Source organism: Zootermopsis nevadensis, unplaced genomic scaffold (assembly GCF_977971745.1).
Source record: "Zootermopsis nevadensis isolate Lab colony 2312 unplaced genomic scaffold, Znev_1.0 Znev_ptg000012l, whole genome shotgun sequence".
Classification (NCBI taxonomy): Eukaryota; Metazoa; Arthropoda; class Insecta; order Blattodea; family Termopsidae; genus Zootermopsis; species Zootermopsis nevadensis.
Genome location: NW_028259144.1, coordinates 14,252,523 through 14,270,203, shown reverse-complemented (window position 1 = coordinate 14,270,203; position 17,681 = coordinate 14,252,523). Strand labels below are relative to the sequence as shown.

The window sequence follows — 17,681 nt, the reverse complement described above, 5'->3', positions numbered from 1 at the left end:
AAGAACATGGATGTTCTTCTCTGTTTTACATTTGGATCTCAAGATAAATGTCAAAGAACAACATTGACTTTTATTTTAATAAAAATGCACAGCAAAGCACACTCCAGTTCAAACACTGCTGCTTGCTGGGAAAATCTTGAATATTGTGTCCTCAATATTTTCTTTGATTTATTTTATGCACTTTGTCTTTCAAGCTACCCCATAAATAAAAATCACACAGTGTGAGGTCTGGGAAACAAGTTGGTCATAAACTTTCATTAATACATTTTTCACCAAACATGTCAGTTATTGTGGACACAGAGTTATCGGTTGTGTTCACCTTCACTGAATCCTGCTAAAAGTAACCATACACTTTCTTTTTTTCTGTTAACTTAAGGAAAATCCTTTTCAAAATCTAATTAACATAACTTCCTGAGTGAAGACTATCCATAAAAGAAAAACTGAGACAATTATTCACCATACACTGATTCCACACCAAACACCAACTTCTGGATGTTGAAGCAGAATATAATGAAGGACTCCAGGGTATTTTGAGCACCAGAATCAGTTATTTTGTGTGTTCATGTGTCCAATTAAGTAAATACAAGGCTTTGTCAGTAAAAAACAGTACTTGTGGGTCAGTGAATCTTCATTCATTGTCTGCATAAACCAGTTGCAAAAATGTATTATTATACCTGGGTCTCGTGGTTGTTACAGAAAAAGGTGAAGTTTCATTAAGTTTATAGCAGTTATTGCTGAGAAGACCGAAACATCATCAAGAGGCCAATAACAGCCAAGCACTAACAATAAACATAACAATACAAAAACAAACAAACAATAAACTAAATATATAGATGTACAATATAATAATGATAATATATCAATTCATTAATTTGTTACAAAATAATCAACAAGCAAATGAGCTGAATAATATGCCTAAGTATATAATAATTAAATTAAAAACAGTTAAATATAAATAATACATACAAAATGAAACTTTAGTAAAAAAAAAGAAAAGAAAAGGAAATTGGCTAAATAAAATGCCTAAGAAAAATATTCTCCTTGTTAAAAATGTTGATGCGCTGACAGACTGCATTGGCAGCAGAAGCACACCTAAACAAGGAACTAGCTTTAAGACTAAGATAAACAAAGAAAAGTGAAGTAGTCTCTAATGGATCTGGAGGGTACGCACAAAGAAACTGAATCCAAAACTGATGGGCAGCAAAATTTACCTTTAAATATATTAATGAGAAAGAGAGCATCAAGATGGCTCCTCCGCAGGTGCAGTGAAGGAAAGTTTATCCTAACTGAAACGTCTTCATAATTATAGTCACTTTGGCCATTAAAAAATCTGGCATGACATAAAGCAGCAAATTTCCTTTTAATTCTTTCAACTTTGGTAAAATCAGTGGAAGTAATAGAATTCCAAGTAACAGATCCATACTCCAATTTAGACCAAACAAGACTATTGTACAAAACCAATAAGCTATCTAAAGTAGAAAAAGAAGACGTAATATACCTAATAAAACCTAGCATTCTAAGGGCTTGTGAACATATGTAATCAATATGTTGGTGAAAATAAAGCTTGCAGTCCATAATAATAATACTTTATTCCCTGTATATCAAAAATACATTGATATAGGATATGTCAATCTACATTATCAAAATACAATATAATCCCATTGGAGATATAGCATTATAGGTACACATTAGATTATCTGTAGCCAATATTCAAAAATTCTTCATTAAGATAGTCTTCTAGAGAATAGTAACACCCCTTAATAAGAAAGTCCTTCAATTCCTTCTTAAACTGATTGTTATTTCTTATTTGTTTTATTATGGTAGGCAGTTTGTTATAGAAGAAAAAACCTGCTACTGACAGTTTGCTATTATAAAGTTCTAACTTATGTACATATTTGTGATAGTCATTATTATTTCTTGTGTTATATGTATGTACTTGTTTGTTTACAGTGCAGACACACTTTTCTTTTGCATATAAAATTTTTTCTTGAATGTATAATGAGTATACTGTTAATATCTTTAAATGCCTAAAACTATCTCTGCATGATTCAGTTGGTTTTAAACCTGCTATGTACCTTACTGCCCTTTTTTGAAGAGTAAAAATTCGTCTAGTGAGTACTTTAGCACTCTGTCCCCATATGATGATTCCGTAAGACAAAAAGGGATAAATCAAACCATAATACAACATTCTTCTTACATTTAGATGAAGTATTTTAGAGAGTCTATTGATTATAAATAGGTTACGGCTAATTCTACCACACATTCTTTCAATATGTACTTCCCAACTCAGGGTGCAATCAATCACAACTCCCAGGAAGTTAGTACTTTTTACTTTAACAATTTCCCTATTCTTTATTACAATTTTTTGATTACTTTTCTCCCTACATTGTTTTGTCCTGAAAAAATGTAATGTGTGTTCAGTTGGGTTTATAAATAAATTATTTATCTCAAAATACTGCTCTACCAAGTCTGTATTGAATAAGGTTACCTTTTGGAGTTCATTCATGTCCCGTCCCATATTCAATATTGATGTGTCATCAGCATACATTAATGCTCTGCCTTGTGTTAGATGTGGGATATCATTTACATATAAAATAAAAAGTAATGGACCAAGGACAGAACCTTGAGGAACTCCATATCTAACTGGAAGGCTACTTGACAAGTATTCTTTCATTTGATTGTTTGCTACATGTGAGACTTTTACTTGTTGTGTGTTCTGTTTGTGAGATAGGATTTAATTAGCTTATGTGGTATGCCACAAACTCCATATTGGTATAATTTATCCATTAGGATGTTATGTTCAATACGATCAAATGCTTTTGATAAATATAATAGTACACAATTGCACTTTATTTTATTATTCAGATTTTCAATGATTGCAGCAATTGCATCATTTGATGATTTATTTTTCCTAAATCCAAACTGAGATTTATTAAGGATATTGTGTTTATCTAAGAAAGAAGTTAGCTGAATAGCTGTTATCTTTTCCAGAACCTTTGAAAGGGCTGGAACAAGCGTAATTGGACGACAATTATGTGCATCTTCTTTCGCCCCCTTTTTGTAAATTGGTTTTACAACTGATTTTTTTAATGTAGATGGGAAGATGCCTTCTCTAATTGATGCATTGATCAATTCTAATAGTGGTCTTATCATGTAAGGTACACATTTCTTTGATAAATAGGGAGAGATATCATCTAGTCCTGCTGATTTTTTATTCTCAAAACCCTGAATTACTCATCTCATCTGAATCAAACCAGAGGTCCAGTATGGAAATGAACTGGACCACTTTATGAGTAAACTATATCACAGGTAGATAAACTTGAATGAATGTTATGTTTCCATTCAGATATTTGTATTCAACCTCATAACTTTAGTTCACACCATAAAACACTGACTGCCCTGGTGATTGATGCAGCAAGTACCTCTAAAATGTCAGTGAACTTCTACCAGGCTACATGATGCAACATCCCAGAAGACAGCCATCTGAACATAAAACACTTTTTTCAGTTACTGTAATCAGTAAATCAGTGAATATTCATTCTTCAAACCCAAATAAAAGTACCAGTTGTGCTGACAGTCCACTTACACAATTTTTTTTATTATAGTTCTGATGTTCAACTACAACACTCCACCAATAAATCCTCCAACGCATAAATCACATCATCTGACACACCATTATAAAAAAACAAGTAAAGTAAAGCTGTCCCACTTTTAACCAAGTAGGTCCTTGGGGGGAGATACTCATTCTAAACCTCAGCACAAGGTGGGGGCAAGTAGCATCACACCCCAGCAGCACTTTACCCCTGGGAAAGGAGCTTGGTACCCACTGGACAGGAGGCTGGGTGGATCCCACAACCGGTCTGGACCCGTCGGAGATTAAACCCCAGTCGTCCAGTCTGAGCCAGTCACTATATTGACCGAACTAGCCCAGTGATACCATTATACTTAACGAAAAGTCCTACTGGCACAAGAAGAATATTTTAGCTGTCCATAAAAATTTCATGCATCTCCGACATATGTTAACTGTTTCAAATATGTATACTCTTTAGCTGTCATATCTATTAATTATGAGCACTTAAAGAGAACCACCTGAAGATGACAAATTAAAGCTGAAACATGTAGTGGATCTTAATAAACACTGAAACTACAATCAAAAACTGTTGTATAGATGCACTGTTAACCTAACTAACATACATACATACATCAAAGCCACTTTACACTTGCTTCCATGATGATGGCCTAGGTGAGTAACATTACAGATACATCAAATTTTGGCTTTGTTCTATATCTTTCATTTCAACAAATAAGTTTTCAAAGATATTTTTTGTAATAATACATACAACTCACACAAGTCTTTTTTTTATTTTCACTGTAAAATATTTAATTTATACATTATTTACATCTTATAATACTTATGACAATACAATCTGCATTTAAAATGCTTGGCTATCCTGAATGAGGTCTCCCTTAGTCATTCAAGTGAATGCTGAGACAGCACATTTTCATTTCCTTATAATAACAGTTACTTCATTAGATTTTGGAGTTGACTAGTGGTATAAATAACTTTAGTTATGGAAATAATTACTGCAGGCTCTCTGCACTCTTTGGTGACATAAAAGCTATAGTTAAATTTTTCAAACATACACAAACTGTCAACCATAACTTATAATAGCATGAGTACTTCTCTTATCCTAATAAGTCATCACTAAACTACTTTACTGTGAGTTAAAATTTATTTCATGACCCAATTCTGCCATTTGATACTCAGTTATTTTATTATTTATATGCATACAAAAATAAATAATTATCTTATGTTTACTTTAAAGTTAACACAGACTTTAATAACTGTTTCAGATTTAATTTCTTCCTCATAAATCTCTGTAGGACTTCGGCCTGCCCCTATTGTACCTGTATGTGCCATCAAACAAAATCATATTTCACAGTAACATTAATTTAACAATCTGATACAATATTTATCCACTTACACAAAAGATATGTTCCTGAAAAAGCCACATAAACAAATAGCTGAAGATGAAGTGGGATGAACTGTGGCTGGAACAAAACTGAGATGAAGCATGCCTAGCTTCTTCTTGCTTACCCAAAACAATGCTGTTCATTGCTACCTGCAACAGCTTCTATTGTTTCCATCAACACTACACCATCATCCTGCCTGTTAGTAACAGCATATCTGAGTTAAAGTTAGAACAAAGTAATATAAATAAAAAAATGGTAGCCTATATATTCTTCTTCAAAACTTCAAACCGAAACCATGTGAATGAAGAAGTAAATGTAATAAGTATCTAACTGAAATAATTTTATGTAAACATTTGTGTTATAGTTACATTTACTTTCTAACAATACTAATGAAAATACATACACACTCAACAAGGTATATTGTTATCCACCAAGCACAACAATTTTGTTTTGAAATGTCTAATATCGCAATATCATAATGTCACATGTTTCAGCAGAGCTGTGCCATCACCAGACCCTTGTTCTACACAACATATACGTTGAGACTGATGGGTCTGACGATGGCACAGGTGTGGTGAAACATGTAGCCTTATGATATTCAAATAATATACTTTTCAAAACAAAAGTGTTGTGTCTGATGAATAACAATATATATTATAAAGTAATAACATAATGATATGTCACAAATAGTTACATATACACTCATATCTAATGACTTTAAAAGGTCACTGATATATAATACTTAGAGGTCATCAATTGATGCACAAGATAAACTTTTTAGAATATCACTATGAATATTGCAATTAGTTTTGAAGCTAGTTATTGCTCATGTCCCACACAGTATTTTATGCTATGAGCATCAACACTGCTTCTATTTCAAATCCAATGATTGATTGCTCAACATTTGCAACATGCACTTGGAAAATATTTCACTTCTAAAACTTCTTTTTCCATGGAATAGTTTGGGCCTCAAAATATACTGACAGAATCCCAAACCAAAACAAAAGAACAGAAAAGCTTTTAACTGGAACACAAAAATAGTCAATGCAAGTTTTGAATGAAAATATTTTGGATTATCGTTAGGAATGATGATGAAAGACTCTTGCGTTACAAGCCGCATCAGGTGGCTGAACGGTGAATAAACCATTTCTGCCAATGTTTCGAGAAGGATCTCTGCTCTCATCCTCAGGGCTGCTGCATGCAGAGATTGTTCTTGAAACGTTGGCAGAAATGGTTTATTCACCATTCAGCCACCTGATGCGGCTTGTAACTCAGAGTCTTTCATCAACTTCAGTTGTCATTAAATATTCACTTTATACATGAGGAATAACTTCATAACCAAGTGCATATTCTGTATTTAACATATAAGATGTTCAAGTTACTTAAACCTTTGAAGAGCATGCATATATTCTTACGTGAGTTGGAATGTGCATGAAAGCTGTAAGTTTGCTCTGCATCATATGCATGTGCATTTACATTTTCTTTATTTATGACTTCCATCAGACACTGAAATATTTGTTTACTTGAAAATTTTGATTCAAGATTATATTGTCCGGACTTTCCAATTATGAAATAAATCAATCTATGTCAGATTACTTGTACTTATTGACGCATAAAGAAAATTTGTAACCTCACTAATTTGGAATTATGGGTGAGACAGTTAATGCACGACGAATCTGTGTGTGTTGAAGATGGAATTTGATTGTCACATTGCTAATCAAAGAGTTAATAACAAATTTACTTTCAATCATGTATAGTATACACAAGACTACACATAACAGGAATCATAAAGTGAAAGAAAGAAATGGCCCCATATAAACAGATCTTATAGAAGTTTTGTATCCCTGCCAAAGGTGTTTTAATGTACACCTTAATTTAGTACAAAAGTCCATACACTGTATTTCTATTTTAGGTTATCAAGAACAATTCAAAATATACTGTAAATAATTTTCTAATGTAAATAAAATAAGTGGACAAATTATCAGTTACCTACATCTAACATGTTCTACTGTACCATGCAGAGAAAACTCTAACTTCTATCAAGTCACCGTGTTATCAGTAGTTATTGAGATAAGCAAGTGTTTGTACTTATATGGATTCAGTGTTTAAGACAGTGTCCATGTCCAGTTCAGATTTCATAGTGTTTTACTGATGTACTCACAATAACAGTAGGATTTTTCTAATACAAAGAAAATGTTACCAAAAGTTTAGCTGAAAATATCTACATTTTACAAAGTATAAAATGTTGGAAATTTTAGTGCAACATGCTCACTGTTGGAAAAAAAAAAAAAGGGGGGGGGGGGGGGAAATACATCTTTTACCTGAACAGACTGAGGTACGATGCTAAATCTGAAACATAAAAGCCACTCTGCCCCATGACTCTTCAAAGGTGCATGTCAGAGAATTCAACTCAAGTAAAAACAAAATTATTAATGTTTAGTTATTGTGAAGTTCAAGCCACACAAATTTCATGCCTACAGATTGTGTGGAATGAGAATCACAAATAACTTTACACTCTTTTTAATCAGACAGTGGTTTACAGTAAGTGGTTATGTAAAAAATCAAGACAATCCCTACTGGAGTGTAGGAAATCACCATGGAGTTCACAGATTCAAAAATGTTTGTCATATGTAGAAGTACTGCTTCAAGATGACAGGCTCTTCTGTAAAATAATGTAAGTTACACTGTATGGGAAAGTATACAGATATTTGTTGACAAAAGTTCAATTGCTATACAGACATGAAGTTATCAATTCTAAGGACTCACTTCAAAGATAAATTGTCCACCCTGTACAACTATTATGATGAAATCCTCTTACATTTTATAATAATGCTCATCAAACGTGTACAAAACCAATTCATAGCGCTTCACCTCTGACCTGCAAAATAATGAAGAGAAACCAGAAAACCAATCAAACATTGCAACTACAAAATATAAGTTATTCCATAATAACAATACACTTTCATCATCACCATTATCTCACTGTTCTCTGTAAATATGAAACTGAATCTTTTCACTGCCTTTTTAAGCATCTTCCCACCAGTGGATTCATATTTTAAATTTGGATGTGGAGAGGTGGTTCTTTAAATATGTAAGATTTGAGGTCTTCATGGCAGTGAGGGTGACAATGATCTTCCGGGTTTTAGTGCCACATAGACTTGTTGGTAGATGCCAATATCTTATAATGTCTCCATCTTCAGGGCAGAATATGTTTCAGAGAAACATGTCTTCATCTTCAGCCCTGAAGATGGAGAGAGTACATTTCTTGGTAATAATGGCATCAACTGACAAGTCTACATGGCACCAAAATCCAGAAGATTAACTTTCAATGTGTAGTTGAGACTGCTTCTACATCTTGAATATAACTTGTTACTTGTGACATTCCATCATAATTAGCTCATTTTATGGTTAAAAAGGGTCTGACAATATCTTCCCATTAGGCCTCTTTACATCCCAAGCTCTGCTATTATATGCCTTGGAAGCCCTAATAAATTAAAATTCTTGTCTGAAGTCTGATGATGATTTGAAAATTTATGTTTGGTTAATATGCCAAATTATCTTATTTTATAGGCAAGATTCTGAATAATGTTTCCATGGGGAACTTGAAATCTGAGAAACTAACGCCTGAATATTTTTAATATTTCCCAGTGGACTTAAATGTCACATAAGACACACAAAAACACCTGATGCTCCAATGTAAACAAATTCATGAGCAACAGAAAATTAATTTTGCACAACACTGATTCTCATTGGAAAATCACAAGGTAACATGCCACTTCCTCTTAATATGACTACTGACTCAGCATTGATGTGGTGATCATGAACAGTGGAAAGGCCATGTCACAGCCATCAAATCAGTAAGACAACAACTTTCTTTCAACTTTCCAAGTGCATATACATAATTGTATTCCATCAAAACACGCAACATCCAGCATATTAGTAAAACACTAACGTTATTACCAAGTTACTGTTGATTGATGCGATTGCGGTTTATACACACTAAACATGTTTCAACCAAACTAGTCATTTTCATGTGTTAAGATTAAGAACTTAAAAGAAATTATATATAACATATAAAATTACATACAGTGTGTATTAAATGAGAAGCAGCAAGGAGTGTGTGTGTTATAAGATAAAAACACTGTCGGCATCAGCTACGTTTATCAACTGCCACACCCACCCGTCAATCAGGTTAAAGGCAACAGATTTTAAGAATATCCTTTGTTCTATTGGCCGCGAGGATATTGCAAACCTAAAACTATGAACTTACAGAACAGAACAATCAAGGAAATACTATTGACAGATTTGATAAATCAAAAGTTATTCTTTCCTCATATGTACATAGAATTTGTGCAGATTTAATAGCATTACAAGAGTAGCATGGCAGTGGTTTATTTACATTTATTGTTACTATCTCTAGATCCTCGATTTTTCAATATATAAGCAGTGTTACGTACTGTCAAAACAAGGCCTTTTGTCTTTGTGAATGGTACAAAAGACATCAGAGTTGTCTGGGGTCAGTGATCTTTGCACAGGTGGGGTATCAGGATAGTCAATAAGGTAAATCAGAGATTCTCTTCCCCACATTGTTGCACAGGCAAGTGCTTGGCTGGCAATTCCACGTCACTTCTATCACATATCCTGATGAATCCCTAACTTTGTGGAAGAGCAGGCTAGGGTTAAAGCTGTACATTCCTTTGAAGGCTGTTAAATTTTATATAAGTAACATCATTTGAAAAATGTGAGTCGTCTATGGCAGTAGTCCCCAACGCGGTGCCAGCCAAGGCTCTTTTTGGGTACCCACGTTGTTACGGAAAGAGGTTATACTGAATAATGAAGGCCGTTCAACCATGAACATTATAAAATCAAAGCGCAGATATCGACTTACTGAAGCCCATCTTGACGATTGTTTGCGAGCAGCAACATCATCCTACACTCCCAAATTTGAAAAACTGGCCAATGAAATGCAGCGACAAACATCACACTAACTTCCCACTTGAGTAATAATAATTGTACTTACGAAACTACGTATTTTTGATTGCATCGTTTCTTGTATCATTAAACGTTGTGTTGTTCTGTATAATACTTGGTGTCCATATCTTATTTGTCCAGAGAAAAGAAAATTTGGCTTTGTTAATTGGTTGGTGCCTGCCACGATCTCATAAACTCTCAAATGTGCCCATAGGCACAAAAAGGTTGGGGAACACTGATCTGTGGTATATTCATGGAAATTTAATGAAGTAGAAACACAACAGCACTGACAAGCAGTACTGTCCCAGCTGTTTGAAAATGAGTATGACACAGGTCTACCATGTTGTTTTTTTCCAAGATGGCTATAGGCAAGTGGGCAGCTGGTTAGGCTGCAATTTGCTGCAACTATGCTCGGGTAACAGACAATGAAGGTAGCCTTTGATGAATGGTAAGTTATCACAACGAGAATGACATTTACAAAGTATAATAAAAACTAACCAGTGCTACAGCAGATGCTGAAAATGCTTCCTCCCGACTGAATATACCCAGTGTACCTACAGAACACACTGGTGTTAACTCTTGGTTAATCCATAGTGTGGTGATTTGTTTGTCACACTTTATATTGTGAAATTCCCACAAATAAAAGTTATAAGGTGTTATCAGGGGAATGTGGGGGCCAAAGACCATGACAAATGACTCGGTCACTGAAAACCTCTTACATTGCTTCCAAACATACATATGCTGTATAATCTATTGCATAATCTTACTGAAAAACATTGTATAGCATTTTTACTTCTGTCAGATCAGTAAAAAATCATCATAGGATGTTATTCACATACTGGATTAGCATTAGCTATAATGTTATAAAAATGGAAAAATCCCAAATTAGAAACTGAGATCAAGATGTCAACATATGTAAGGAAGAACATGGGACAGAGACAGAGAGGCTTGGTTGTTAGATGACTCACATAAAGTGTAAACATTTTAGGCAGAAGAACAATAAGATAAAAAAATAAAATCTAATCTAGGTACCTGATCACATAACTAAATTAAACATTCTGTCAATGAGCCATAATGTTGGTCTCAATTTACATACTTCACAAACTATGACACTCTATATATAATAAATTCTTCTTGGGCTACCAGCCATGTCAGGTGGTTGAAAAGTGAACCACCTGACACAGCTGGTATCCCAAGAAAAATTAATTATGCTTCAGCACCATGAAAGCTCCAGATCACATATGATACTCTACAACCAAAATAAGTACCTGCTGTAATATCCTCTGGATTGAAACCTATGCTCCATGGAAATATATATTAGCACAGATACAAAGCAATATTATGCAAAACGCATTGTAGTAGATGAGTTTCTTGAACTTTGGATCAACATCACCTTGTCGGTACCAAAATATCTGTAAATTAATGAAAACACAGAGTTCCAAAATATTAATAAATACAACCAAATAAACACAGATGGATATAAAAAATGATCTCCATTATGAATGCACATATTTGGTTTTCAGATTATCAGTGAAAATTTTCTCCCTTTTGTTTTTTTAAAAATAAATTCATTTACAGAAGATTTATAAAGCCACAGTGTTGTATGAAAAGGAACCAAGCTTTTATATCTCACATGCTCATTGTTATAAAATTTGTTTGTTTACAATGCCCTCAACATTCTATGGCCTGTAATATGGGTATGTTGTGAGTTAGAGGAAATCAAGAAAACCCTGTATATCATGACACCATGATGAATGATTTTTTCTCACTCCATGTAAATAATTCACTTACTTAACACAAATGTCATGGTGTTATTTTACATATTAAAAAAATGATAAATTAACAAAAGCTGTATCTTTCTAAGATTTACTACCCAACAAAATATAGGATTTTGTATTAATCATTCCCACTATAGAGATTTGCATGGTTGTCATATTTATATCACTCATTGTAGGAAATTACACCAAGTATAAAAGCAGAGGCAACCTCTGACTATTTATTTAATGACACTGTCAGTTTCTGAGGTCTTTATGCCAGAAGGGCATAAAGTCAAATAATAGGGTGGCTAAAGAAAAATTAATTGTTAAGGACATGGAAGAAGCAGTTGTGATCTGATGTAAGGTAATATCTTGGTAACTGCCTGGGAGGGACTGAGGAAAATCATAAAATCCTGTCAGGGTGGTTGGTTTCTGGGCCGAGATTTGGATTTAGGGCTTCCCAAATATGAAACAGGAGCAATGTTTCCTGATAAAAGTAGGGCAGTGGATAGAAGTGTAGTTACGTACCAGCAGCAGATGAGAAGCACATATCATTGCAACAATTATTGCCAATGTAATATTCAATCCTCTGTTAGAATTCTCATCATATACGAAGGCACTAATCATTGTAAAGAAAACAACAAAGACGGTGATGAAACCAACAATTACATTAATCAATCGAGCCTGAAAAACAATACAAAATACATTAGGTATCAACAAAACATGAGCAGGGATAGCTCAGTCAGTATAGTGACTAGCTACGGGCTGGACGACTGAGGTTCGATCCCAGATGGGGGCAGAGGATTTTTCCTCTAGCCTCCTGTCCAATGGGTACCGGAGTCCTTTCCCGAGAGTAAAGTGCAGCTGGGGCGTGATGCTGACCACTCACCCCCATCTAGTGCTGAGGTCACGAAAGAGTAGGAGCTATACCTCCACTCCCTCCAAGCGCCTGCAGAGGCATATAGCGGGACAGGAAAAATCAACAAAACAGAACTAGATCATTAAACAGTTACAGACTTCTGCCAGACACTCACAGATCTCAGAAGAAACTGCAGCTCTAGGTTTATCTGAATAAAAACCATCAGTAAATGTGAGACAGCTATTTCATTTAAAAGCTAAAACTGTAAAAAAAAAATTGTATTGCTCTTCCATCATGTCAAGCTACCCATACAAAACTTATAAACTATCCTCACACAGGTTAAAAATCTGTAACAAGTAAAATAAAATAAGCCTAAACCTAACAATGCTGATCAAAACTGATGCAGTATTTGCTGACTCAGCATTTCTAGATGCATCCTTTGACAACTCCCCCTCCAAAAAAGAACAAAACAACTAGTATCCACTGAAAATGAAGCTAAATGGGCCACAGAGCCCTTTCCAGACATAGTGGTGAAAAGATAAATCATAAATGCTCCTCCCAGGATTTGAACCCCAGCAATCCAGTCAGCAAGTCATCTTTCTATGTTAGAATCATTGAACTGTACTGTAACATGCATACATTGCCTGATGACAAGGCATGACAGGAGAGGCGTGGGAAAATTATGTGCACATCAGTAAACAATTACTGGGCCAAATCATCATATCTGATTCTGAACATTTCAACAGACAAAACCAAATGATATGTAAATTCATGTTAAACATCTTACTCCAGAACTCTGTTCTGCAGCTCCAAAGAGTGGGACATCTGGAGTAACAGGAAACCCATCAACAGCTTGATATCCTGAAGCCATTCTCAGGTTTTAAATAAGAAAAAAACAAAAATCTGCAACAGAAAATAATGATATTGAAGTGAAACTTCCAAGTACTGATTCTGGGAATTTAGTTCAAAGTAATGGGAAGCAAATTAATGTATGAACCTTACAACTACTGTACCATTACATACTGGTAACTATTTTCTAATTATTACTTTTCAACTGTATAGAATATTTTTCTTTAGCTTACTTTATTTTAAAAGAACAGATAAGCTTACGGTATAACGTATGTGTATCTGTCTCACCTAAACTACCTGCAAATTCTGTGTAACTTATTTTCTTACAACTTATCAATCAAAGACATGTTGACAATGCAAAAATTTGAGGTTACCTCTGGCAAATATAACACATTCAGAATCAGTACTCATGGAAATATGTACAGAAATACTATAATTATTAATTTATAGTTTAAGGAAAGTAAGTGTCATAAGTTTATCTTAGAACTTGCTAAATTCTATTAAATTTACTAGTATTATATGTTTGGAAAACACTAAAAATTTGAACTTCTAAATTTTCTACATATGTCAAAGCTATGAAAATGTGTTTACTCTTGTTTCAAACCTGCATTTTTGGTCTTTACAACTGGGTTACTAAATATGATGGAAAAACTAAAAGACTCCTTAATCAAACATGAAAGACAAGCAACTGCAGAGGCTAACCACACATAAGCCTGAGACAGTGAGGACCAAGACAATGGTGTAGATTTCAATGGTACATATGGGACTAAAGTGACCAACAGGAACAAAAGTTGATGGCAAGCAGAGAGCAAAATACAAATTGTAACATTTCACTCACTAATAATTCTTTGTATAAATCCAATGCTTCCACTGTTAAAAGTAACCAAACACTTTCTAGGCCAATATCTGAGCGAGCGTACAAGTGAGTGAATCTGACAAGGTCACATGACAGTACATAAACATAAGTGTCCAAACCTTAGCTGCCATCATTCATGTTGGTCAGTATAAGCAATTTCAGACATGATACCTGCTTAAAATTATGCACACTTCAATATAAATAATCAAGAATTATTTTAAAATTTTGCAATACTCTGATTTTTTGATTACTTAATGATGGACCTGTCGTAAGACAGAACACTTAATAATAATAATAAATGAAGTTTACTGCAAAGGCTGTATGGAATAAGAATGGTTGGTGGGAGGTAATATTTAAGTGAAGGATGTGGAACTCATAATACAAATTACAGACCGAGTGACCACCGGTATAAGTGGTCCTCCTCCACCTAGTGCCAATAGCCTCTTCAGAGGGTGAAGGTTCAGGGAACCCTTATGTCCTTGGGGTGAGAAATCACCCCTAAAGGCAGATGAACCCGGATGGGTCAATGGCATAGGATGCGGAAGGCAAGGGGAATCCACCGCATTTAAGATCCTCAGGATTTCCCAAGTATCAGCAACTCAAGCTGCTGCCAACCAATCCTTGGATTGATTACAACAGAAGAAGAAGTGCAAATACAATATCACAAATGCACAGTTTAAATATGTGCAAATAAAACATATGCATCAAAAAGCCAAAGGCCTGACTTCCAAATGTGATCATCACATCAGCACTTCTGTGAGCTGCACTAGCAACTTTCCTACCAGCGAAGTAGTTTTCATATTCATTTCGCTGTAGAACCTAAGAACCAATTTTTGAGTATAAAATGGCTTACTGTTAATGAAGAGATACCTAGCTCATATAAGAAAACTAATATGTACTAATGCTGTAGAACTGAAACAGAAAAATATATGTACAAAGATACAAGAGAATAAAATTGATAAGAAATAAGTGGCAATAAGGAAGATGTAAGAATAAATACTGTGTAGCAAGAAAATAGCACCATTAGAGAGAGTTATACCAGAGCTGTAGACTACAAAACCTAATGTTGAATAGATAAAACCTTCTGTACAGAGAACTCAACTCAATAAATGATTGAATTATACAAATACTGATCTCTATAATGTTCTTCTGTTCCTTCATATTAAGTCTTATATTTCATATGGACTATATAAGAAATCAAAAATCAAATAATGCATATAGGATTATTGTAAGATATGTTTTGTTCAGAATACCAGGATCAATTTCTCATAACACAAAAAAGCTAATTTCATTAATCAAGTACAGATCCCCATAATTACTATCATGTTTATAAGAAACAAAAGTCTTCTTTCATGTCTGTTAAGAAACCACAAAGTATTTCATAATGCAAGTAAAGCCGTTTCATGATGCATGTTTCATTTTTTCCCCAGGTATATATGCCAATATAATGGTCCATCATTTATTTTTTCTTTGCCCTTTCTGTTTCCAACACAATACATTTTCTGGATAAATTTAAAAGAAATACAGATGTACATAATTTAAATACAAGACGTAAACATGATCTATATGTGCCAAATGCTAACTTTACTAAATATCAGAAAGGAGTGTACTATACAGGTATCAAGTTGTTTAATAATCTTCCACCAACAATTAAAAGTCTAAATTATGATATAAAGGTATTCAAGCCTGCATTGAAAGATTACCTCTTTACTCACTCCTTCTATTCTGTAGATGATTTCATCTCTGCTGAAAATGTTTAAGCTTTATATCCATAATCTACGTATATGTAAAGCAAGTTTTGTATTTATATTTAAAATTCTGAGGTTTATGTATATTAATTTGTAAAATTATTTTTCATACTTGTATTGCAGAATCTGAAATTTATGTACATTGATATGTGAAATACGTTCTTGTACTTGTGTTGAAAGTTCTGAAGTGTATGTATATTGTATGAAATGACATGTTCTACATCCTTTGGTTGAGTCCTAAGAAGGATCTATGGAATGTAAATAAACTCTACTCTACTCTATTCTACTCTTTATTTCTTACTGTACAGCTGGAAGGGGGGGGGGATAAATCTTTACATAGCTTAGAGACAGCATGTCATAATCCAGAACTGGGGATAGATCATTAATACACACAAAGAAAACCAAAAAACCAAGTATTGATCTGTGAGAAACTCCATGTTTTATGTCACCCTAGTTTGAGCATTTGAACTAGGATTAACAGAACAAGTTCTATTTGTTTTCTACCATTAAGGTACGGCTGCCCAGCTTTACCTTAAGTTCCATATATATTTTGTTTTAGTTTTGATTCACTCAATAAAATGTTTTAAAAGGTCACAAAATATTCCGCCCATATACATTTTATCATTAAGGACGTGTGATATTTCATCCGTGAATTTGTATAAGGGTCCATCAGTTGACAAAAATCTTTTTACTCCAAACTGTTTTCTGTAAGGATAATGTTAAAAGTTCAAGAAATCGATTAGGATATTTTTAAAATACTTTAGAAAACTTCCACAAACATCACTAAAGACAGCCAAATGGTCCACACCATTATTCGAAACGTGGATCGTCTGAATAAAAGTCTATAGCGATACCACTACAACCTATTCCGTACAAACGTTTTGTTGAAATCGCCCCCAATTGCTGCTATTGCAGAGTAACAGCCATTCATAAGTTACGTACAAATACCAAAAATTAAATAGCACACAAAAATCCACATACCACGAAAAACATTTATGATTTAAACATATCCTCAATATACAAACTAATCTTACTTCATTCAGTTACATAACAACCATTTCACTATAAACTGTAAGCTGACAGCACAAACAAGCGCATTTAGTGTCGTATTACACAAACACCAGGACAGTCAAAATCACGTGTTCGTAATTGAAAATGAACGCTGTGGTACAATATAGATTTGCACAACTATGTAACGTAGCAACACCTCTCGGTCAGAAACATGTACTAAAACAGTGGATGCTTCACTAAATCCTAGATCAGCCGATAATAATTCAACTCTTATTTTTGTTACTAGTGCGCTACATCAAGTCAGTAGGTCAACTGCAGATACAGCACAAGCTAAAAACACATTAATGACAGAAAAATAACAAACATCATTATTGTATTTGTGCTATGACCTGTTCTACATCTTTGGCTTAGGCCTATGAAGGATCATCATCATATTCATCAAGTATTAGGTCAAGTGGCCTATTACCGGTTCATTCCGTCTTTTTAACGGTCTTCCCAGGATTATCTTTCCATTCGGTCTGTAGTTCAAAAGTTGGTTTGGGATTCTATTAGAGTCCATTTTTTCAATGTGGTCTTTCTAATTGGCACGATAATTCTGAATAAATTTAGAGACTGGTTTGACTTTAAATTTTTCTAGAATTTCTTCTTTTCTTTTG

General features: G+C 34.0%; 1 protein-coding gene across 3 annotated transcripts; it reads right to left on the bottom strand.

The window, feature by feature from the left end:
• Nucleotides 1-4,343: 4,343 nt before the first annotated feature.
• On the bottom strand, nt 4,344-17,539 carry LOC110830050 (transmembrane protein 243-like). 3 transcript variants are annotated; one of them, XM_087348085.1, is made up of 5 exons: nt 16,996-17,535; nt 13,349-13,464; nt 12,231-12,386; nt 11,214-11,357; nt 4,344-7,852 (listed from the first exon to the last, which is right to left on the bottom strand). In XM_087348085.1, the coding sequence occupies exons 2-4, from the start codon at nt 13,430-13,432 to the stop codon at nt 11,241-11,243; spliced, it is 357 nt and encodes a 118-aa protein (XP_087204211.1). In that variant the 5' UTR covers nt 13,433-13,464; nt 16,996-17,535; the 3' UTR covers nt 4,344-7,852; nt 11,214-11,240. The 3 variants fall into 3 exon arrangements, with proteins under 3 accessions (XP_087204211.1, XP_087204212.1, XP_087204213.1); XM_087348086.1 differs by having other exon boundaries at nt 17,049-17,534; XM_087348087.1 differs by lacking the exon at nt 4,344-7,852 and adding an exon at nt 7,859-10,073 and having other exon boundaries at nt 16,996-17,539.
• Nucleotides 17,540-17,681: the final 142 nt, after the last annotated feature.